The 25844-nt window shown below is 45.6% G+C and overlaps 1 protein-coding gene across 1 annotated transcript in view; it reads left to right on the forward strand.

Annotated features, from left to right (window-relative positions):
- Nucleotides 1–25844, forward strand: part of SCCPDH (saccharopine dehydrogenase (putative)) — a 345431-nt gene that overhangs the window by 14274 nt on the left and 305313 nt on the right. The window contains exon 2 of the mRNA XM_078649033.1: nt 23590–23702. Within this exon, the coding sequence (XP_078505159.1) occupies nt 23590–23702 (113 nt within the window). The remainder of the gene's footprint in view (nt 1–23589; nt 23703–25844) is intronic.

Below are 25844 nucleotides of genomic sequence, written 5' to 3' on the forward strand. Positions count from 1 at the left end.
ATAAAACTTTCACAACAAAATACATGTAAGAGAAGAAAACATTTAGCTAAACTACTGTAAGATTTTAGGTAGCGTATCTTTGCAGCATCATTTAGTAACATGTTGATGTATGTTAGTATTTCCCAAAAATATTCAGAATGGAATATTAGTGTAACCAGTTTAAATACGAATAGACTAAAAAGGGCATTCCAACCCTGGAACTATTGCTTACCACTACCTTCAGCCCCAGTATGTAGACCTACAGAAACATAGCAGCATAAGGGAATTGCTAGTATTTAAACACTACTATGGTATGAACCCTGGCATAATCAGAGAGGCTATATCAGAACTCTTATATAATGAGATAGCTGTGTAATTTATTGCCGCATTACATGGCACAAAGAGGACAAGTGGATTTTGTTACAGGACAAGTAGATTTTTTAAGCAGCCTGCCCCATGGACAAGTAGATATTTTATTAAATTCCACACCCCTGCGCAGGTATCCTTTCACCATGGTGCAAGGGTGCCTGCATCGGGGCATGGCAGGAGTTTGTGCACCAGTGATATTGTTGTAAATATGTTGCATCCCTGTGCTTCCAAACTAACTCAGCGCAGCACAGGAAAATGACTTGCTGCACCACGCTGTGTTTGTTTATTGTAAATCTGCCCTTTAGTATATTTTTGGGCGTGAAGGCTCGGCAGACCCCACAGATCTCCTGCTGAGATCTGATTGGCTGCCTCTACATCAACCCAGACGTGGTGGCAGCCATTTTAGGATTCAGGAACTCAGACCTGAGTCCTAAAAAGAAAAAAAAGATATACAGGTTTGGGTAAGGACACCCTGATCCCCTAGACCTGGTGGTGTGGTGGCAACATTTTTTTTTTGTTTGTAAATTTGCCGCAAATTTGCAGAGGATCTGAAGATTTACAGTGAAATTAATATTTAAAAAAACTGCTGGCTCTCACATGGGTGCTCATTGGTGAATTTAGGGGAGGGGTGCATGGCCCTCTTCCCCAAGCTGCTTAGAGGCCCTGGGGACACCATACCCAGGGCCGATATTTTATTGAAGCGGAGGAGGGCCATGTGTACCTTAAAAAGGCCCCAGGGACGCCATCCCCCGGGGACATAGCATATTAAAATGGTAGGGGGGCCACACGGTCCCCCTCTCTCAGCCTTTAAAGGCCCAAGGAACCCATCCGCCCGGGCCAGCCTGGTTACTGTTTGCTTCCACCTGGCGGGAGCATTTTTAAATCTCCCACCAGACAGGAGAAAACCTACCTTTCCTGCCTGCAATAGTGTGGGCAGGGAAGGTAATTCTGCTCCTACTGGCTGGGAGCAGACTTCTGTTTTGTTTCCCTGCCTGCACTCCTGCGGGCAAGGGGAAAAGAACAGATATTGCTCCTGCCTGGTGGGAGCATACTGAAAACAGCAGCTTTCTCTGGAAAGTAGCATTGCTGGTTTCAGCATTATGCGGGGAGACAACTGGAGCCGCGGGGACCCCTCAGCTGCCCCAATGTGCAGTTTGTGGGTGCCCCGGTTGGGCGGCTCAGAGAAAGGGGCCAGATTGCCCACTACCCTTAATTAAGCATTTTAGCCCAATGAGGTGGGGTCCCGGGTGCCTAATAAGGCTTGTGGAGGGAGGCCCGCTCCCCACTTCCATTAATATGTGTGGCTTGGTGGGTGTGCTGGATGGGCACCTATCTATCATTTAGCGAGACCTTGGAGGATGGGGTCCCCGGGGCCATATTAGTTGGTGAGGCTGCAAGCCCCCTCTTAGTATGTGTTCTGGCCCCAGGAGATGGGGAGCCCGAAGCCCAGCCCTATGCTGTGCACGCCAAAGGCTGTGTGCGGCGTGGGGGTTGGCTGCCTGTGGAGTTGGCTTCCTTCAGGTGGGTTGGCTGCCTCCGGCCAACCTGTCGCCTTGCACGGCCAAGGGACATGCCCAGCTTGAGGTCGGTTGCCAACGGATGATTTGGTCACAGGCCAGGGCCTGTGGCCAAACCTCTGCTGCGTACGGCCAAAGGCTATGTGCAGTGTGGGGTTGGCTGCCTGAGGGAGGAGCTGGGGGATGGCCTCATGGCATTGCTGCAGGCCAGGCCCTGCATCCAACCTAGGATTGACTTCCTACAGGGGTTTAGAAGCACCCAGGCCCTGTGGCCAACCCCTGCCATGAACGTCGAAAGGCTGTGCGTAATTGTGGGTTGGCTTTAGCTATGGAAAAACACATTACTTTGTGTTAAAATAAACTAGAAATTCACTGGGCTGGATAGCGACAGTAGTTCTTTTGTTTTGTACAAGTCCTCATTGGAAATGCTGGAAACAGCTAGGCATGTGGTTTCTGAACTAATTGCAGGATTTAGATATTTAAGACAGGTTCTCTTAGTTTGAAGAGCAGTCTTCTTAAGATTGCATGATCAGCAAGCCTTTGTCCACAGGTTTTCAAGTTTAGCCCCTACTCAATTGGTGCGCAGTCAAAATTGCAGTCTCTCAACAGTCCTTACACTGGTTGGTGCATAGAGTTTCTGCGTGAAGTTTGAGGTGAATATGGACACCTGGCTAACAGTCATCGTTTAATTTACAAACTATGGTGTTTGGGGTCAGGCCAGTCATTCTTTAGGCCGAGCACTTAAAAATGTTAGGGGAAGTACACCTTTCTCTAGGTCTTTTTAAGTTTCTAACAGACATCCGATTCTGTTCCCAGTGTCTTCGATTCCATGACGATATCAGACATCTCATATTACCATCAGCGGTGTGGATTTTTGTCGCTGTCCTCTAGCTAAGCATGATCTGCAGCTATGCTTCATCTCTCATCTCTCATCTGCAAGAGCTGATCACAGGTGGTTAGGCTAGGCAGTAAGTTATCTCATCTCTCCATCTAAGGTTATAGCAGTGGCCTTGCCCTTTGCCAACAGTCTTTCTCACGACATTACAAAGGGGCTAAAGGTCACCCTCCTTCAGTCTTTAGTTTGTATATTATTCAGATGTTCATCATCCCTCATCAGTCAGCAGTTGTATTATGTGCCCGGATTAGGCCCACTTAGCAACACTACACATTTTCTTACATTGTCCTCTTTCTGCACAATAAACTGTTACTGTGACCATTTGCACATATTTGCATGCGTGACAATGTTGGATTAGTTTCTCTGAAACTGCTTTGCTTATACATCTGACTTTGTGCAACATTATCATGATGCCTCAAACACTGAGTACAAGGTCTTTATACACGCTATTCCAAAAAATCAATTGGGGAAGTGTAGAGGAGATGATAGAATCACCCTCCTGAACTAGACTAGTAAACAATGGGATTCTATCAATGTGAGTGGTGACTAATTTTTTTGATATTCTCTAAACTTGTGAAAAACTACAATGTGAAAATTAGGCCTCTCTGCGGGTGGCAGAATGAGGGCACTGTGTGTTTTTAAAAATACCCCTCACACTATGAATCCCATAGTGTCATTCTCCCATCATTGGGGTCTTCCCGTCCCTCTACGGGGCGGGGCGTGCTTCAACCTACGTGTGACGCGGGAGCACTTCTATTTTTGACAATAGGCTATGTGATGTGATAAGGATAGTGATATGTGTTAAGGAGTGTAGGGACCTGTTTACGTGTATGGTGGTGTAAAAAAAGGGTAAAAATTCCCTGGCTAGTCGAAAAAATTAATTTTAATGGCTTCGCAAGCTGGGAACATTAAAAAGGGGATAGTAAGTAGAATCACAAGTGTAGTCTACTTTGTCACTCGTCAAGCGTCACTCATAGGTTGAAGCACGCCCCGCCCCGTAGAGGGACGGGAAGACCCCAATGATGGGAGACTGACACTATGGGATTCATAGTGTGTGTGGGGTATTTTTGAAAACACACAGTGCCCTCATTCTGCCACCCGCAGAGAGGCCTAATTTTCACATTGTAGCTTTATACACGCTAGACACACATAGAGTAGGGATTGCATAGTAGGAGTACGTCTGAATATTACCTTGTTTTATGTGCATGCATATATACACTGTTTTAGCACCATGGTGGAACTATTCACTCTTTTGGTGCATTTAATCACTTTCATTTGCTTCTGTCTACTGATTATCGCAGCACATGTATTCTATACAAAAATAACGTTGGTTCTATCAATGTATTGAAAGCGTCCCATTGTGTATTCTCTGTATACTTCTCTGAGAACAAGAGCGCACGAGTGACTAAGCGAAAGGGTTCTAGATCTATTACCTTGATCCCTGAGAGGTCAGGGTTGTCATGTTCAGTGCTTGCCAGAAACCATTTGCCACCTGATTGGGTTAAGGGGGGCTTATGGTGGCACTGTGAGCAATCTGGTGTCTAGGCCAACATATACTATGAGGTGCATGGAATCAGTCTAGGCACCTCACCCAAAGTTTACGTTGTCCACAAATGTGCAGATCTCACGGATTAGTGGGAACTGCATGACAGTTGGTTGATTGTATCTGCCATTCTTGATTTAAGCAGTTTTGCCTCTGCTCTGTCATAAGACCTCTTCATTGTTACAGTAGTTGCTAAAGTCCTAATCTGGGAGACATCCATTAGGTCGAGCCTAGTGCAGCGCGCATGCGGTGCTCTAGGAGACGACCTTTGGGAATTTGTCTGCACTTTTAACAAACTTGTGCATTCATCGGCATCCACCTTGCAGGCGCAAGCAGCGGCGCGCAGGGACCATCTGTTAGTAATTAGCGTGGCCGCGTTTGTTACTTTTGCTGGGTAAACTCACCATTTGTCAAATCAGTTGTGTGCAGCATGTGGCGCTGTTGTGTTACTTGATTCTAAAACAGCACACTCCTACAGGCTTGTTGTCTATATTAGACTGGAACATTTTTAGGTTTGGTTTAAAGAGTGTTGTGTGTGTCATTCATCCATGACAAACGTTGCGGGGATACCAATAATAGATGTTGAGGTGCCACTAGTGGAATTACCATTTTTCCATTCATTTAGAAAAAGCTGTGCAAGAATCAAGTTTTGGAAACCAGTTTAGCTCTTATTTTTTTATTGATGTTATGCGCCTTTTACTACAGACATTTTCTGTTTTTGTACTCAATATTTTCACAAGCTAATCTTCATGCGAATGTGGCATATGCTGTTTAATTGGTGCGAATTTCACTGTTCGAAATGGAGATCTGTCTCTACGCAACTACTTGTAAAGTGGGCATTTACTTTGATAGAAGCCTATTTGCATATATGCATATCACTGCACTTTTATTGATGGTAACAAGCCATCAGTTTCGAGAAGATTATTTTTTACATTCCTTGTCGCATTAGAAGGATCTATTGCTTATGACCCAAAGCCTGCAAAGAAATGTAAACATTTGTTTATGAAACGGTTTGATAAACCAGCAGAGTAACATCTTCACAAAGAATGTGGTAGTGTTTGCTTTTTACTTTATCTACTATAGTTGTTTAGTTACGAAACTGTTTAATAGCTTTGGAGGCAGATAAAAAAACTTAAGTCAAACACCAAGTGCTTGTATTGTTTAGTAATGAAGGAAACCCGGTAAACGTAATTTTGGTATACTGCACAGTAGTTGGTTTGCTAGATTTCTCTCTCTATGTTGGCATCATACCTTTGACCCCACGCTTTCACTTTTTACATCAATCCATTCTGGGAATTGTAGTATCCTGACACTAATTGTTTGTGAAGTGAAAGATCAGGAATAGCTGTGTATGGGGTTATTACATACTGCTGCTAAAAATCGTATGCTAAATCTCGGCTGTGCAGTTGTTATTTGTGCTGTGTTGACATGATATTAGTGCATCTGATTTACACAGTAGCTAGAAAAAAATGGGGTAAATGGTAGGCAAATAATTTTGCAGATATTTTGAGCGTGTTATTACTGAATGCTTGCTGTTTTGTGCTCACCAGCCAAAGTAGTTGGCAGTAAGAGTGAGTGTAAAGTATGAGTGAACACTATTTTCTCTCATTTCTAAATCTGTACAATTGCTAAGAGGTGTAAACATTTAATTTCCAACCTTTTTACTTCTCACACCAGTTTCTACTTGAGGCATGGTGTCCACATAAATTTAATGATGTGGAAAACCTAAGTATGTTGTATGCTATTACAAGAAAGATAAAGGTGCTACATTCAAACCCTAAATGTATATCATTATTCCAGAGTGCCCAGGGCTGGACATCGTCTGCAAAGAACACTGTATTGCTACTCGCAGGCTATCATTTAACAAGCATTGGCATAGCCAATAGGTCTCGCCTTTGAGACCTTATAAGTGTTTAGTTATCCAGCACAATATCCTTGGTGCAATAACATCACCTGTTGCATTTTCTAAATACTTATAAGGTCCCAAAGGCGAGACCTATTGGCTATGCCAATGCTTGTGTTTTTTAATGTTTGTTGTGCTGCTAGAGAGGCCACTGGTCCAGACTTTCCCTGGAGAGTGTTTATTCAGACGGGTTTACGATCTTCATGTTCATTGGCTGTTGGACCTCAAAGACTGTACAGTGGATGAGAAAATCTTGCCATATTTTCATTGCCTGGGATCATTGGCACATACTTTAACTGTGGCATACTGAATTCTTGTGTACTGTTCAGTGGGAACGTTCATGTTTACCTTTCAGTAACATTAGCCTGAGGGTGCCATAAATTCAGCATATGCCACATGGCATTGAAACAGTTGTTTAGCTTAATGTGCCACAATGTGCCCTCGACGAGCAGGGCTCTGTTTATTTTTTTTAAACCAATATACTAAGCTTTAAGGTAAACATTGGATGTGAGCGATTACACAGTGCTTAGGGTTAGCACACATGTATAACGTCTGAGATCTTTAAAGTTGTATATTTGGTCTGCAATTGTTCTAAATATGCCCATGGATGGGAACATGTCTGGCTGGTGGACATTGATAATTTTTAGCAGATCTGTTTTGAATAAGCATTTCTTTTGCTTGCAGAGGTAGAATAATACGTGCTTTGTAAACTCAAACACTACAAATGACTTTAGGCTGGCAGCCAATGTCCGGAATCATTTTGTTGTTGCTATATCTTAATGAGCTCCTGTGCAGCAAATAGTCTGCATTTGTGTGGCATGCAGTGCCTCTCCTGATGCCATCTCCAGGATTAGTCTTTCTAGAATGCCATGCTACACTTTCAGACCTTTTCTTCTGACTTTGGTGAGTGAAGTTGATGCAGTTCTGTATGCTGGAACACCTGTTTGTAGGATTCCACCTAGATATCCAGGGCCTCTGTCGCATACTCTCAGTACTAAACGTTCGACCATGCCTCTATAAATTATGCATGGTTTATAGGCGGCTACAATTTGAGTGAGTAAATGTTATTTTTGAATATTTAACTTCTTACTTCTTTCTGCTTAATCCTGCGCTCTACCCGTCTTGTCATTTCTGACAATTTTGAAAGCGTGGAGAAGAATAGAATAAGCCAAGTGACTGATGTGGTAGATGTGGGTCTGTGTCGCCCTTGCACCAAGATCCTAATATGATCTCCCCTCATCAGCATGTTTTCATTACCAGTTAACGTTGAGTATGGCCGAAGGAAGCAACATTTTGTTCTCTTTCAGAATCCGAATGCGGTTAAACTTGTTTGCTTTAAAATATTTCACCTAGAAAAACACCCATTCTCAGGTACAGTAAACTTAGCTTACTTTCAGCCCGCTATTAATTAAAACGAGCAATGTGGAGTGAATAGGCTAGTACTTTGGAAAAGTGCAATATTATTGTTTGTGAGTGAAATATTCCCGAACATGACATATAACCCCTAGGGAAGGCTGGACAAGAGAAGGAGTTTCTACTAAACAGTGGAATAACTACTTAAATTGTTACTCCTATTTCACTCCTTCCTCGGGCTCCTCTTTATCAACTATTCAAGTCTAAGATGGACTTTGTTCAGCTTGACCTGAGTAAACCAGCTGGTTTTACGAGTGGTTGCTAATCTTTTATAAATATACAGGGCCATTTTATTCACGTTGCCTAACTGGGGGTATTGGTTTTTAGGTTTCACCTGGAGAACGGAGCGTAAGCTCCGCCTCCAGAGAAAACTCTTGATTTCAGTAAGGACTCTGGAATACGCCCCCCTGTCCCATTGGCTAGCTCCATAAATGGAGGCTAGCCATTGGAACAGAGATCTGTCCGTCATTCACGGACCAGATTCGGGGGCGTTCCCGCGATTTTTTCCCTCTCCGCCTCTGCGATGACGTCATCGCGGCGGTGGGCGGAGTTACGTTTTTTTTTCTTGGGGTGTTTGTGTTCCTCATTATGCTGACCACGGCCGCCGGAAGAAGTCCGGTGAGTGTTCGTCTCCCCCCCCCTCCCCTCCCGCTCCTTTCCCGCCCCCCCTCCCGCTACCCACCCCCCTCCCCGTGTGCCCGTAGGTGCTTGTTTTCATGGTGTCCGCTGGTTTCTTTTTCCTGGGATTCGTCCGCCCATAGGAGCAACATATAGTAAGAGGCGCTATACAAGCTGCCGAAGAAGGAGGCAGCACCCCATGTGCTTTGAGGGGTGTACGCAGATGTGGCGGTAGAAACTGTAGGAACAGGTATTCAGTGCATCGGCTCCGTGTGCCTTCCGCGTCAGACATTACAACCAGCCTGCTCTGGGAGCCTCATGACGCGTGCGCCATCGCCCTGCAGACTCTGTGTGCATCGTGTAATGTTACCTAGCGTCTACGTAGCAATGCGCCAAGATCCCGCCTGGCTGGCCTCCAGGCGCTCATTCATCCATGGCACGGAGCCCGGCTCCTCGCTGTCGTCACCTGCTGCTGGCTCTCTCCGGGGGCGGGACACTTGGGCCCACCCCCGTTCCTCCCCTCGCACAGGATCACCGCATCACTGTTTGAGTTACTGCACGGAATCCTATCCTCCTCTTCAGTAAAAACAAATATATATAAATATATTCTTTCAAGTGCGAGGTGAGCAGCAGCTCACGTGCAGGTTGAGGTTGCTCAGCTGAACATCCAAAGTAGAACTAGACACCCCAAGTTATAGAGAGTTTGCACTTGGGGGCCCCTGGGGCCTGACGCTTTCCTTTGGTGAATGTTTCTGCTGGCTGGAGCCCTCCTGCCTCAGCAGTGTCAGGGTGGGCCTGGGGCTGAGGGTCGGAGCTCTTGGGTTTGGAGCAGTATGAATGTTTGTTAAATGAAATGCAAGTACAACAAAGCTGAGATGTGGAACCTCAACAACACGGGGCAGAGGTCGACGGGTGTTTAAAGTGCACCTCAATGTCCAATCACAGTGAAGTGAAGAATGCGCGGGGAGGTGGTCACACCTGTGAAGGGTTCACAACGGCGCGTGCGCCATCGCCCTGCAGACTCTGTGTGCATCGTGTAATGTTACCTAGCGTCTACGTAGTAATGCGCCAAGATCCCGCCTGGCTGGCCTCCAGGCGCTCATTCATCCATGGCACGGAGCCCGGCTCCTCGCTGCCGTCACCTGCTGCTGGCTCTCTCCGGGGGCGGGACACTTGGGCCCACCCCCGTTCCTCCCCTCGCACAGGATCACCGCATCACTGTTTGAGTTACTGCATGGAATCCTATCCTCCTCTTCAGTAAAAACAAATATATATAAATATATTCTTTCAAGTGCGAGGTGAGCAGCAGCACACGTGCAGGTTGAGGTTGCTCAGCTGAACATCCAAAGTAGAACTAGACACCCCAAGTTATAGAGAGTTTGCACTTGGGGGCCCCTGGGGCCTGACGCTTTCCTTTGGTGAATGTTTCTGCTGGCTGGAGCCCTCCTGCCTCAGCAGTGGCTCCAGTGCCGCTGCACCACCGGCAGCTATGCGACCGGATCAGCAGCTTGAGAAACGCTGTCTCGAGATACCCGCTCTCTCCTGCCCCTCACCCTCCGCTCTCCCTTCACTTCTCTCAGACTGAGTCCCCCTAATACCCTTTCTAGTACCCCTCTCCCCATTCGCTCGTCCTGTGCCACTCTCTCTTTCCCTCATGCCCCCCCCCCCCCTTCGATGGCTCTCATTCCGCCAATCACTCTCTCTCCTTCATGTTCCCCTCTTTCGAAGTCTGTTTCGGCACATCTTTCTCTCGTCCTCTTTCGATCGTCTCTCTTCCCTCATTTCCATCTAAATCCTCCCTGCACTGTAGCTCGCCCTGCTGGCCCCCACCCACCTCATCCACACACATAGCCACCCAAAAGACATACAGATATGCACGAGGCATCCGCACAAATACAGATACACCCAAGAGACAGCCACACACAGAGATACACGGCCACACTCACCCGCCAGTCTATTTGACAGTGTAATTGAATTAGACACCACCTTCTCTTGTCGTAAAGGATCTGTTCTAACCATGTTGCAATCTCTCTGACATTCTCTACCCCTCCACCATTCATCCATTCTATTTAGCTTCACCTTTCGTTTTCATTGTGCATGTCTTCCTATTCTTTTCATTGAGCGCATAAGGCTCTAATCACAATGTATTCATACATTTTCGTAATGTAATCAATGTTACACCTATGCACCTAACAGCAACTGAACTCTGTTGTACGCTCAATGCAAGCAAGAAAGTCAATTCGAGCTGCGGCTTTTGTAATATCCATTTCCCAGGCTTGCTATTTGGTGTGGTCTAACGGCATTGTTGGGATTCATTTTAAGCCATCATTTTAAGCCATCATTTGAGTAGATGAGGTCCGTTTTAGGATAATAGTGGAGTACACAGCATGTAATGCCTCCTTGGAGAAAGCCCCACGTATATTTTCGGAAATGGGACCATGCAAGCTTATTCTTAGTCTTTCTGACATTAATTTAACAGGCAGATTTAGTTTCCTGGACTGGGGAGATGTTCTCCTGATTCACTATTTTATTTTTTAATTGGTTACGCGTTTGCTATTGCTTTCAAGCAGTAACCTAAGAAAGTTCACGCTTTAGATGTTGCCACCATAGTGTTTTCATGCAGGATATGAGTGCAAGGTGACAGTGTGATTCTTCTTTTAGCTTCTTTCAAAGAACAGTCGCTATGATCAATGGCCGTTGGCCTTCTTCCGTATCACTCATTGATGTCAATTAAATATTTTCCCTCCAGACTCCAGAAATAGAGGATTCTTCAACATTGTTCCGCGCTGAGGATCAGACTGTACATATGCTTTACTTTTGTCTGATTTTTGCCTTTAGTACTTAAAGCTCATTGATATAGTTTGATTGAAGGAAACATTTTCAGCTGTCAGTAGGAACCGCAAGTTATTTTTTCATCTGGTCAGTGTTTTAAATAAATACAGAAACGTTTGAACACCGCCTTATTTTGCTTCCCAGGAGCAGCAGTCTGTTCTTTTTGTCCATTTGTTTCCCTTTCATTGATTTAGATTGCATTTTGTAGCGTCGTGAAAGTGTTTTGTGTGTGCTTTGTGCTCTTTCCTCGTCATTGTTTTCTGTTCTGTGTCTTGGATAAAAGGTAGTTGGCCTACAACCGGTATGTGACAATAGTGGTAAAATCCCCTGGCATAATAGTTTCTCAGTATTACATCTTTTCAATGTCTCAATGTGGCTTCTTTCATCTGATGTGAGCCCGCAAAAGCTGACCTCAGTAGCTCCACAGTTTTTTTTAGTTCCATTACATCGCTCAGTTTCTTGCCATATAGATTATTCTGATATTCGATTTTATTCATTTGATTGATTTGGGAAACAAGTTGGAAATGTACCAACGGAGAACGATTCTCATATTTTCAGCCTGTTTCCGATTTTTTTTTTTAGGCTATTCAAGGAGTATTTTGTAAAATATATCTTGGTTTCATATTCCCAGGTGTGACAACACGTGTACAACGGGCACATGCAGAATTTCTCCCTAGTGGAAGAATTCTCTGCCAGAGTATAAATCGTGTAACTTCTCCTGTGCTTTCTTCCTCCATGGGGAAAACATTAGAAATTCCCTTTCCTTAATCTCGATCGAGCAGGTTGCATGGCAAGGGGGCGAATGTAGCCGCAAAGTATTTAACGCTAATGTCTTTGTCGTGCCAGAACCTGTAAAATTGACTCGATTATCATAGAGAGACGCGAGTCAGGAAATAAATGAGATGTTTGACTAGCTAATGGGGCACATAGGTTACCACTCAGATCTATAGGTGTATGCGCCTATATAGCTATATATACTCGGTGTAAGTCTCAGCCTCCCCTCTCTGTATGTCTGAATAATCCATACATATATTGAGATTTGAATACTTGCTGCAGAAGTTACATCCATGCCATGTCATTTCCAGTTGCACACAACGCGACAGACACAACATATCTGCAGATGGGCTGGCTGTCTTTGCGCCAACGGCATACAAAAGTTTCAAACTATTTGAAAGTTTATTCTCCCAGTACGTCCTGTCTGGTAGCTTAGATCTGCTACACAATTACAACGGCTTTGTTTGTTTTATTTATACAAAAGCAAACCGTTCTTGACTGGATAAAATGCGTACCACAACCGCCCGCGATAATAACGCTTGTCATTTACAGCGCTGTTGTGTTATAGAACTCGTCTGCAAGTAATTGCTGCCTGCTGAGCTCGTCCAGTAGGGTACCATAGGTCTCACATTTGCGAGAGATTAAGCTATTGCCAATGTAAGTGACAATGCCATTTATTTATCTGTATTCAAAACCAACACATAAATGAAAATTTTGTCATTTACAATGCCAATAGCTCTAACTTTTCAAAAGGCGAAACCGTTGCATTGTAAATGCTTGTTTATATTTCTTTTGATAACGAATACTTGTGATTTATGACATAACCTAACTCTACAGACAATCAACATTTTGTGCCTATTTTAATCCCAATTATGTTCAAAGGCATTCATCAACGCCACCATTCTGTAGATAATTATTTCCTTCCTCTATAATAGTTGAATGTATTATATTTTAAGAATAGAAGAAAATAGCACATAGTACAGTGCTTGTCGGTCCGGATGGCCTTTATCAGCTTATTAACCTACAACATAATTTTACTATACAAACGTCAGGACTGGAAAGTTAGACTCCAAATGAAGATCACAAATGTTGAGCAATTTCTCATCCTGTTCATAACAGGATAAACATTTTTGTAGATATCATTTGTTGATTATTGAGAAATTAATATTTACAATACCCATGTCATACCTTCACCTAGTAAGACAGCACACTGGAGCCACACGTGACAAATTGCACTTGATGCATTATTCTGATTTAAAACAGCCCTTTAAATAAGGATCGCAGTTAAGTTTAATAGCATTTCTGACACCCGCCTATCCTACGTATAATACTTGTGTCATCGAGGAGCGGTGTGTGAACAAGAAATGCTTGCTAGATGTGATACGCCTGGAGAAAGTCGCAGAACTGAGAGGGAAAGATTAGTCTTGCATTCTCTGTAAAATAGCGGAGTTATATCTTATTCTTATGTTTGTACATAACTTTTCAGACAGATCGCCTCATGACTTCATAATCCCGTATTTCAGTATGTTGTCCTGTTGAAACTCGGTCAATATGTTACGTGTATATTGTCATTATGTCACATACCTGTGATGACATTTGTGGACAGCTGCTGTCCATGTTGTTCAATTGTGCAACACTGATGGGAAATCTAGTTTCATTGTGCCCCATGTTATGTAGAGCAGCTCGTGTCCACGAGAGCTCGAGGACGCCTCGAGGTCTAATGGTCAGCAAGGTATGGAATGTGGGAGTTTGAACGGGGAGGTGAAAAGGGTTTGCAGCTAACGTTGGTGAGCGTTGTTGCTGGCCAAGTGTTGGTCCGCTGCTTCCTGTGTTCTTGGAGGATAAAGTTACCTCTTACCTCACACATCGTGGTGCATTTTCCCAGGAGGAGTGGAGTGAGGAGATGTCTAAAGATTCTGCTCTTGGTGAAGTGATGCGTCTGGTGTCTTCCGGTAGAAGGAGAAACAGTTGTGTCTCTACTTCTGTGCAAACTTTTCTTAAAGTGTTGGATGTATCTTCCACTTGTGGCAGTGAGATACTCTTGAGAGGTTACAGGTTTGTCCCTCCATTTGGTGTGAGAAGCAAAATTATTAAACTGGCACATGAGAGTCATCTTGGCCAGGGTTTGACTCAACGCCGAGTTAAGGCTCAATTTTGGTGGCCGGGCATGGATAGTCATATTACGGATTGTGTTGTTAATTGCAAAGTTTGCAAGGAGGGTGAGAAGAGGCCCATGGTAGGCAAGCAGGCGTTCATGGGTCACATCTCCAATCCTGGCAAACCCTGGCATAGTGTTTGCATAGATTTCATTGGCCCAATGTCTGATTTGGATGACGATTGTAGATTTGCCCTGGTTGTGGTGGATTGTGTTTTCCAGGTGGCTTTCTGTTTTGTTTTTGAAGGAAATTTCCACCATATACACCATTGTAAGCCTTAACAAAATCTTCCTGGAGGAAGGTACCCCTTCACTACTAATCACTGACAATGGCACCCAATTAGTTTCCCAGGATATGGAAGTTTTCCTTAGGAAGCATGGTATCTCTCACCATCGCACTACTTTATACAATCTCCAGGGCAATGGCATGGTTGAGAGGGCCAATAGAACAGTTAAGGGTGCTATACAGATGGCAGTATCTACTGGTTAGGATGTCAAGAAAGCTGTGCAAGACCTTGTTCGGGCCTATCACACAACCATTCAGGAAGATACTGCCAAGGCCCCTTTTGAGATTTTGAGAGGCAGGCCTCCAGTGAGAAAGATGGTGACTTCTTGGTTGAAGGAGTTGGTTCATAGCGATGGCTCTCTGAATCTAGAGGAATTGAAGGGTGTACTCTCAAAGTGAAGTGTGGTGGAAGGTGATTGGGTGAAGATCAGATCTGGGCGCACAGTTAGGGGCCTGTCCAGGATTAAAAGACCCTACAAAGTTTTGCACGCTTTTGACTACGACGTCTTGAATGAGAATGATGAACGCTGGAATCGGCGCAGAGTTGCTCTGTACCAAAGAGGTGGTATCTGTTCAAGAAAGGAAGAGAGAGAGTGTGATGGCTACTTTTTCATGGATGATGTGGAGTTTGGCCATTGTAAACAAAGACAACAGGTTCCTGCTGTGTCAGGAGATCCTGTGTTTTCTACGCCTAGTAGTGAAAGAAGCACCACTGATGTGAACTTCGAGAGTGGTACAACCTCTAGGGTTGGTAGTTTGTAGACCACCTAAGTATCTAAATGATTTTGTTTCTTAATCTTCTTTTTCTTTCTTTCCTTTTTTGGTTTTCCTTAGACCTTTGTTTCTGTTTCTCTCTCTTTTCCATGACTTTTTTGTCTCCTTCGGTTCCTACTGTTGGCCAGTTCTCACTTTCTCTACTGTTCTCTGTTTTGTTATCGAACAGGAGGGGATGTGTTATGTAGAGCTCGTGTCCACGAGAGCTCAAGGTCTCGTGGTCAGCGAGGTATGGAACGTGGGGGTTTGAACGGGGCAGTGAAAATGTTTTGCGGCTAACCTTGGCGAGCATTGTTGGCGGCCAAGTGTTGGTCCGCTGCTTCCTTTGTTCTTGGAGAATAAAGTTAACTTTTACCTCACACATCTTGTTTGGCGTCTTCCCTACACAACACCCCACCCACGGGAACAGCACAGTGTCCTTGCACGTGACGTCATGTGCGGACGCTGTAAATCCCTGTTATTCTCCGTTTTGGTGGTGATATGAACTGTAGACTCAATGTACCCCACCGGTGGGAACACCCTAACATACATTAAGTGTTTGCCTGCCGTCGTTATGTATACATTTGCCATAGTTTTGTATACTTACGCATACATGTGCTACTGGGATTTGAGATTTTAAGAAACTTTGCGTTTCTTTTCTGGAATATTGATGTAAAAATAAGTAGTGAAACCGTAACCTCGTTATAGGTATCCTTTTTTAAATGTTGCCAATATATGTCACCTACTCGTTTGCTTTAATCAAGCAAGGACATGACGATGCAATTTTTTTAATATTAGAAGCATTGTTCTAAAAAAGTGTATTGTAGGTTTATTTTTCTATTTTAAAATTCAACTTTAATGCTGTTTCAGTTTTCTATTCTCTTTCATTCTGAAGCAGTTTTCTTGATGACAAACAACAGTCATCTCTAACTTGGCACATATCAAAAAGTAAGGATTGATTAACCAAATCATCCAGTTTTCCAGTGTCCTGTAACTTTCTTAAAGTTTCATTCCTTCCTTGTCTTTTTTTCAAAATCTACAAATGCCCTTGATCAATGTCTCGAACTCTACATGTGAACTTTGGTATATAAGCTGACATACCACAAAATGGTAAGAGAATCCAAAAACAAATCTCTATGCCTGAACCATGTGTTACACTGGGTGGAGAGGTTCCTGTAATTGAATGGCGCCAAACTGAGATTCTATAGAGTAACTGGAGACACTTAGACCGATTCAGTTCCCTTTGACTGGCCTTCAGATCTTGGAGATCCTCCTCTATCCCCACATTATTGAAAGTGGATCCTTTTTACACGGACTTCATTTTTGCTTCCTAAATCAACCCAATTCCAAAAGATATGAACAAATGTAGCTCTCTCTCTTCTTCGAAAAATCCATCCACTTCTCCATACAAATGAAGCGATTGAGCTGCCTAAAGCCCTCTTTCTGGCACATCTCAATTACTATAACATCATTGTGAGAAGTTGGCCTGGTGTATGATGTTCACTATTCTAGTGAGCACCTTGTACCAGCCCAAACAACCCTTATGGTGGTGGTTGTAAAGTCAACCTTATAGACAAGCTATCCTAGGGGTAGCATGGACCTAAGCAGTCTTAGGCTTAACTCAAGAGGGCATGTGAAGCAAGCTGTTTTACCATATGCAATCCTTTTAATATCAAATGAAAGGACACCACACAAGTTATATATTATAAAATATATGTATTTATTACTAGAATAATCCCCTGTACTCTTTATGAGCACAGAAGCACAAGCGTTAAACAATGAACTTCATATAACATACAAAAGTTGCACAAATATGGATAGGCTCTTGTGGCCCCTAAAACCATATACTAAAATAGTGGTATAAGAACCACGTCACGAACAATGGTAAGGCCTAGGGCCTTGAGAATCGCTGGGGCTACACTGGACTAACTGAAGTTAGGACGGGAGCGGCCCACAGGATGCGGGTGCAGTGTCTAAAGCACACGCGTGCACCAATGCAAAGTCAATGGCGCGTAAAAGTTACAAAGTTGCAGATTTAAGAGTCTTCCGACTGGACTAGAACTTAGCCACTTAAAACTAGGACACTAGAGGTGTAAACCACTACAGGAGCACCGGAGTACTCGCGTTACCTCACCCACAGGAAGCGGGTGCATAGGTGTCAAAGTGCGTCGGGTTTCTTCGTGGAGTTCTATGGAGAATGGAGGTAAAGATGCTGCAGGCGGCCAGGAGAGAAGAGTCCGGCTGGATCCAAGGGTGGATCGAAGATGTAGAGTACCTGAAAGCAGAGGGGACAGAGTCTGGGTCACTAGCCAGTGACCAGGATGGAACCAGGAAGGAACCAGGCGATGTCGGGCGCAATCAGGTGGTTGTCGAGAAGCTTGTCTCCGCTGCCACGTGGACCCGGGGGCATCGACGATGACCAGGAGTCGGACACGGACTGTCCCACGAAGGCTCTCGCTGTCGGCGGTGTCGGCTTCCGGATTGGAGTCAACAGGCCATGGCAAATGCAACCCACGCCGGAATTGAAGATGGCTTCTGGTTCAGATCAGCAAGATCTGATAGGCTGCTCCTTTTCAGGGGAGCAAGGGCCAGTCTGGAGCAACCAGACCAGCGGTGTAAATTCAAAGGTTCGGCGTCACAGAGGCCTCTAGCCAACGGGCAAGTGACTGGACAGACACGTCGAGCAGGAAAATGCAAAAGGGCCCCACGCAGCACTCGGTGAGTGTGGAGAGGTGATCTTCGGTGCAAAAGCTGCTCGGGGCCGGGGCTTCTCAGTCCCCAATGCACAGCTTCGAGGGTGCCTCGGGAGCTGCACAGGAAGCACTTTGCAGGCTTTCCAAGATGGCCGGTCCCACGTCTCATGTCGCCTCCACGGGTCTCAGCTTTGCTGTGGCTGTGGATCGGGCTGTTGGATGTCTGGGAATCTGGTTCTTGTCGATCTCTGTCGCTCGAGCTCCGGCGGGAGCTGCAACAAAACAAACCGTTGAGCGCTTGATGGTGCCTGCTTGCACAGGGTGGTCACTCCTTGACCACAAGGGAGATTCTTCAGTCTTCTACGTCGAGTAGGATGTCGATGGGTCCAGAGTTATGTTTCAAAGTTTCAGTCAGTATTATCTAAAGTCTATGGACACAGCTCCTGCCTTTATTCCAAATCAAGGGGCTGGATTACCTGCTAGGTCCCTCCTATGGGTGGGACCCAGGAAGGGGGTGGTTACACCCCTTTCCCTTTGTCCAGTTTCGCGCCAGAGCTGGGGCTGGAGTGCCCCAGCACCGGTTTGAACCGGGCTATGCATGAACACCTTGTGTGCCCCAGGCAGTGTCTAGTTTCACTCAGCCCTCCCTGCCTCAATCCACTATCTCCTGTCTGGGGTGGTGTAACACCTCCCTGTGACAGGAAACCTTTTGTCCAGGCCTCCCCTGCCGGAGTTTCGGTCAGCAGCAGGAGGCCAGACTTGTGTCTGTGGCAGCAGCATCCATTTTGTGATGCTGAGGCTCTGGTTAGTTTTAACCGCGTTTATGTAAAGTAACATGTCTTCTCCCTCTAGAAGGGTGGAATGCTACCCCCGTCGCCAGAACTGGCGAGGGGGTAGTATTCCAAAGTGTATGACACCTTACACGACATGTTTTGATAAAGCCAAACCAAAGTTAGCAATAACAGCGAGGATTATAATGCACTTAAGAGTATATGGTATGGCAATATCATAGAACAGCTATAAGGACATGGTTCCGAAAGCTGCAGACAGGCTCAGCTCATGCTAGAGCACCATCTCTCATAAAACCAAGCACTCTGCCTCCAGGATTGTTAAGGCCTGCCATAGGAGTGACTTATAGGTGTATTCCGCACCCAACCCCAGTTCAGTCTGACTGAGACAGAACCATGCAAACTATGGAAGTGAAAACTAATGTACTAATGTAAGTTTTGCAACTAGGACAAACTTCACAAAAACCCAGCACCCTACAATAGACACCCCAGTCCTCTTGGGGATGAGGTTCAAGCAGACAGCACCCAGTCCATCAGGGGCAACACACTTCCTAGTCCCCCACCCCTGCGGCATCAGCCTCCATGCCACTTTAGTTTCCCCTCCGAGGCACACAACAACCCTGTTGGAGGCAGGATCAGACATTTCCGTTAAGGGTGGCAAAGGATACCATCAAACAGTTGGGCCCTGCAGATTGTTCAACAGGGCTACCCCCTGCCATTCCTTTTAGACCAGCCGTGCCTCTAGCCCGCATCTTTCAGAGGAGCACTTGTTTATCTTGCTCCAAGAAGTGCAGGCTCTTTTGTCCAAAGGAGCAATTGAGAGGATCCTGGCCCCAAAATAGGGACTGGCTGTTACTATAGGTATTTCCTCGTGTCGAAGAAGATGGATGCAGACTTCTTGCGGCTGGACAAATTCAAGAAGCTCAATTTGTCCCAGGTTCTGTCTGCCCTGAATCCAGGCGACAGGATGGTGAGTTTAGACCTGCAGGATGCCTACTTTCAGGTACTCATCCTGCAGTCCCACAGATGATATTTGTGCTTCAAGGTGGGCCATGAGCGTTTTGAATTTGCTATGTTCTCCTTCAGCCTCATCAGTTCCCCTCAGGTGTTAGTGAAAGTGATGGTGGTGGTCGTACAACATCTCTGGATGTCAGGGATTCCAGTTTTTCTCTACTTCGATGACTGGCTGTTAAAGACGAGTTCGCAACTGTCAATGTTAGACCACTTCCAGATCACGGCAAACCTCCAGAAATTGCAAGGGTTCACTATCAACGTTTCAGGGTCACACCTGACTCTTTCACTGAGGCTCCCTTTCATTGGATCCATCCTGGATATGGTTCAGTTTCAGGCATTGCCTCTACCACAACAAGTCTAGGACATTCAGCCTCATTTCTGGGGCACAGTAAGAGTGGCTCTGAGGATTCGGACCCTCTTGGCATCATGCTCAGTGACTATGCCAGGTGGTATGCATGCTCTGTACCGAACCTGAAGTCTCGGTGGGCCCAGCACTAAGGGAAGCTGTCGGACTACATCCAGCTTTCTTGTTTTCAATGGTATTTTTATTTTATTGAATGGTACGTTCTCATTGCTTATTCAGAAAACAGCCAACAGGTGCATGTACAATAACTTGGTCTGCACCTGTCATACCATCCATCAACAAACTTTTTTCTGAATCTCCATCTCTAGCCTTGTACATCTGCTGATTTTTCAAATGGTAGTTACTAGCGCCGTGATGTCCTTCAGGGGATGATTGGTAGCGCTTTACAAATACTCCAACTAAAAAATTATATGCAGACTGTAAACACTGCATAGAACAATAACGTGAAGGTTGCTGTCAGCCACATGGGTGCCTTGTGAACACTGCACTGTTAGTAAGGTGTGTTTATTGCAGCCAGACATATAGGCAGACTGTAAAAACTGCATAGATCAGTAACGTGAATGGTGTTGTCGGAAGAAGCGGACCCGCTCATTACTTTCTATATCCTTGTAAGTTATTAAGGGCTGGCCTAAGGCTACCATGGGTATTATATAGTTATGTCAAATCATATATACCCTTAGGCCCCCACAAAGACTAATACCATAACACTTAGCATTTGGCAGCTAATTGTAGTACATACAGTCTGCATAAAAACTGATTTATTCAGCTTAATTTTCTTAAACTCACATATGACACATCTGCTACAGGTCTTGTCCTTCCCTCCGTACTTTACCAGCCCAGGAACGGACCATATCCAAACAAACCCACCCTAACCCGCTTAACCTGCTTAACCCCAGCCCCCCTGTCACACATTTTTGACTGAGCCCATGCCTCCTTTCCCCAGCGAGCCGTGATCTGGACGGTCTAATTGACTCAAAAGCGGGATAATCTGAAATACACGCTATCATTGGTAACTATTCTCTGCTCATTTTTCTAACGCTCAATTTACCATGACTGCACAATACTTATCCAGGCCACCTTCTCTATAGGTCCAAATCGATCCACTTCTCTCGACCTGTACTACCTCCCCACCTAAGGATCTGTCTTGGTAATACCCTTCTCCTCTATTATCACCGCGCCGTTTACAGCAGCACAGTTGTTGTGCAGCATGGCTGAAAGTAAAAAAAACAACAACAAAAACTCTATGACGTGGTCAATGCTGGCTGCGTCGTAGCTTCTAAAAACATTTTTACTTTTGGTCATCCTACTGTGCAACATGGCTAAAAAGACATTGATAACGCCAATACACATCGCATATTCAAGACCTATTGGTTTTGCCAATGCCCGTTGAAAAAAGTCATAACTGCTTTTCACATTAGGCAGTCCTTCACTCTCCCACCGATCATTTCTTCCTCCTCTCAAAAGAGGAAGAGAGGCTCAATGGCTGGACCCTAAAAGAGCTTTAAGCTTATACATCGATCGCCAAAAGACCATCATGTAGACAATCAGTTCTCTGTGGAGTTCTACGGGGGAAAAGAATGGCAAGGCAGTACAGAAAAGGACTTCGTCAAGATGGATGTTCTTCTGCATTAAAATCTACAATGCACTGGTCAAGAAGCAGCCTCAAAATGGATTGTGGGTTAATTGCACCAGTGCTAAGGCTGCTACCACTGCGCAGGGTACTAGTCCTTGACACCTGTTAGACTGCGATGTGACCATCAGTACACATGTCAACAAAGCACTACTGCCTAGAGAGTCAGACAGACGGAAAAGTCCTTTTGCCCATTCGGTTCTTCAAGATCTTTTGGTTTTAGCTATTCCACAGACCCACCACCTTGGAAGGTTCTGCTTTGGTATCTATTTTAAAGATGGGGAATCTGCGGGAATACGTTTCCATCAAAACAATAAATTACTTCTTCTTCGGTGTTACTCTGTCTCTCTAGTGGATACTCTGTTTGACCTCAAATTCCTCACCACCCTCCCTCTGTGTTCTTCTATGAAATAGTCTAATTTTTCTTTTCTAAAAAGGTCTTAATTTAGAGATATGCACCATGGTACCTTATATTATTGTTGGGCTCTGCAAATAAGACCACAGTCAAGAAAGAGGCATGCAATAGCCTGAAAAACATCTACATGAACAGAATAAAATGGACAGATTAAAGTTTTATGAGTAGTGGAATGGGACTCATTTTCCAAATAGTGGTGCTTGAAACTACATATCACAGAAACAAATGCAATACTTCGTATTTTTTGCATCCAAACATAGCAGCTAAGGTGTGCAATGAATTTGAGAAGTATTAGATACTGGTGCTGGCCTGTAGAAATATGTATTATAATAACATTTGTAATAACATAGCGGTTTGTAGTCTTTTGGGCAAGTGTGACGCTTCAGGTGCTATTTGTGGCTGACACTGACCCAAATCAATGATTATTTCCTCTTTTTATGCGCCTGGAATGATAAAATGCTTTCACTTGGCATGGTTAGCACTTACTAATCAAAATGCTAAAATATATTTACAAACTGGCTGCATTACACACAAGGCCCTCCACGCCCAATCCCCCAATGACCTGAACAGCAAACTGGTAAAAGCAGGAAAATTAAGAACTCTGAGAAGCACCAACTCACTGCTTCTCATCCCCCAGAAATTGAAAAGGAAAGCGATCCAATGCAGATCCTTCTCTGGTAATGTTACCAGGATATGGCACACACTCCTTATGGACCTCAGATGCAACCCCTCCTTCCCTGCTTCAAAAAGGACCTGAAACTCCTGCTCCTCTACCAATACGTCTCTGACCAAGCCAACCAACCTAGGCATCAATAGACTAATGGACTCCCCTCTCAGGTTGACTTTCAATGATGGGGGTTATCTGACTGTCCTAACCACCTGCGATTTTCACTCCTTCACTGTATACTTAAGTGTGATGTCTTTGCTTATATATTTATACATCCTCATGTCCTGTGATGTAGTGCATCTCTTTTCCTTTGTGTTTGTAAAGCGCTCTGATACCCACGGGTCTAGCTAGCGCTATATAAAACTTTATAAATAAATAAATACATAATGGCAGAGGGCATTGTCATTTTTCTGGCTCGGTGGCATTGAGCTGACCCTGCGCTTAACATTCTGGTTGAAAAACAGACATTTGAGGTGAGCAGATTTAGTGTTGGTGATGCTGTGTAGATGAATATTGGAAACTGCCCAAGATTCCCTTTTTTCTCTTTTGCATCTGCAATATGTATTCTAATAAAGCCAGAATCCAAGCGTGCATAGAAATGAGGAAAATGTAGCCGTTGATGTGATCAAATTCCAATCTAAAATTTAGTTTTGGTAAATTGTGCACCAGGTGTAATACACTTTGTAAACTCTGCTAAAATGCTGAATCAAAGGTTGTAAGGACATTAGTTGTGTGGTGCATGATTGCCTGTGGCAGGAGTTGCAGCACAAGCGCACTTCCCCTTTTCATTAGTAATGGGGAAGTCCTACCATCAACATTTGGATTGTGAATTATTTATGTCTGAGTAGATGCTAATGCTGGCAATTTAAAAAAAGTATAAAGTGAATAAAATCGCATAAGCCTGTCCTGTATCAGCATCATATGATTAGATATATCTTTGTAGCAAGAACTGTATCTAATCATTCGTTATTTCCCTTGTAGGACAACCACAGCTGACATCGGATGTTGGAATTATAATCTGTGATGTTGGTGATCCTGCTTCCCTTGCTGAAATGTGCAAACAAACATCACTTGTTCTGGATTGTGTGGGCCCAGTAAGTATCGCAGCCTGTTCTGAATAAAGCAGGCAACAATTGCTTCATTTACCGGTTTTGCTAAGAGCATGGCACACATCGTAGCTGTAAATGTTGACTGATTTTAAATGATGGAGGTTTTCTTTGTTTAAAATCTCTGATTGAATTTATGTTATTGTTGTTGAGATTCAAATTACCATCAGAAGTATCGAGTAAAACTGTTTCAGAAAATAAAAACTCTTTAATCCCCTTCGACTTGATTCTAAACAATCTAAAGTTACATTTGCAAGGTTGTACGCAAATGTCGCTCTTGAGACAAAGCTAGTTTATTCAAAATTACTGAACAAACCATAATACAATATGATGGTCAGTATGTTTTCCTTGTAATTGTAATTGTAAAATGCTTTTATATAGCGCATAAATCACCCGAAGGTCTCAGAGCGCTTGCAGAGCACTTGTGGGACACCCCCGCGCCGCACGGCCACCAGCTGCTGCGTGTGCCCCCCTGCTGTGCCCTCTGCCTCGCTGCCAAGCCGCGCTTCCGGCTGACCCTGCCGTCGCTGCTCTGGTCTGTTTGGACCATCATTTGTGCTTGTTTTTCCCTCGCTGCTTTTTGCCCGTCCTGAGTGTTGTTTTTGCCGCCATTTGTGCCTGTTTTTCCCTCGCTGCTTTTTGCCCGTCCTGAGTGTTGTTTTTGCCGCCATTTGTGCCTGTTTTCCCTCGCTGCTTTTTGCCCGTCCTGAGTGTTGTTTTTGCCGTCATTTGTGCTTGTTTTGCCCTCGCTGCTGTTGCCCGCTCTCCCCCGTGTTTCCCGCCTTCCACGCCGCCCTCGCCCCTTTTTTCATTCTGTTCCCTCCCCGCTCCCGCCTCCCAGCTGCTCCGCCCACCCGCGCACTTGGCCTTAAAAGGCGACCGTGCGACACAGGTGAGTGTGACCCACTTGTGGGACACCCCCGCGCCGCACGGCCACCAGCTGCTGCGTGTGCCCCCCTGCTGTGCCCTCTGCCTCGCTGCCAAGCCGCGCTTCCGGCTGACCCTGCCGTCGCTGCTCTGGTCTGTTTGGACCATCATTTGTGCTTGTTTTTCCCTCGCTGCTTTTTGCCCGTCCTGAGTGTTGTTTTTGCCGCCATTTGTGCCTGTTTTTCCCTCGCTGCTTTTTGCCCGTCCTGAGTGTTGTTTTTGCCGCCATTTGTGCCTGTTTTCCCTCGCTGCTTTTTGCCCGTCCTGAGTGTTGTTTTTGCCGTCATTTGTGCTTGTTTTGCCCTCGCTGCTGTTGCCCGCTCTCCCCCGTGTTTCCCGCCTTCCACGCCGCCCCCGCCCCTTTTTTCATTCTGTTCCCTCCCCGCTCCCGCCTCCCAGCTGCTCCGCCCACCCGCGCACTTCGCCTTAAATGGCGACCGTGCGAACGCGCAGCGTTGACGCGCAGCGGGCGCGCCGATTGTGCGCCGAAGGCGCGCCAAAGGTAAGCCCGTCTGCGCCCGTCCGCGCCCGGACCGCGCCCAGGGCCAGGACCCCTGGCCCCCACCGACGGAAGCCGACCCGACGAACCTACACCGCCGCTGATCTCATCGCACTCAACACCGGTCGCATCCCAGGATGTCATCGAGCCGCCCCGAAGCACACCCACGGACCCTTCAGCTGCCACGCCTGCAAATTCACCTGCATCCGGACTCACCCTGCACCTGCACTCGCCAAGCCGAACATCAGCAGCAACCACCTCAAGTGCATCCTGCTCAACACCCGCTCCGTCCACAGACACGCCGTAGAACTCTGGAACCTCCTCGACACCACCGCCCCTGACGTTGCCTTCCTCACCGAGACCTGGATGAACGCCTCCTCAGCCCCAGACATCGCCATCGCCATCCCGGAGGGCTACAAGATCATCCGGAGGGACCGCACCGCCAACCAGACGGGAGGAGGCATCGCCATCATCCACAGAGACACCATCCGCATCACGACCAACACCGACGACACCCTAACCACCGCTGAACACCTGCACTTCCAGATCCACACCAACCCGAAGACCACCCTCAGAGGCACCCTGATCTACCGACCCCCGGGTCCACGCACACGATTCAGCGAGGACATCGCCGACTTCGTCAGCCCGCATGCCCTCCCCTCCGCCGACTACATCCTCCTGGGGGACCTCAACTTCCACCTGGA

Source organism: Lissotriton helveticus, chromosome 6, assembly GCF_964261635.1.
Source record: "Lissotriton helveticus chromosome 6, aLisHel1.1, whole genome shotgun sequence".
Classification (NCBI taxonomy): domain Eukaryota; kingdom Metazoa; phylum Chordata; class Amphibia; order Caudata; family Salamandridae; genus Lissotriton; species Lissotriton helveticus.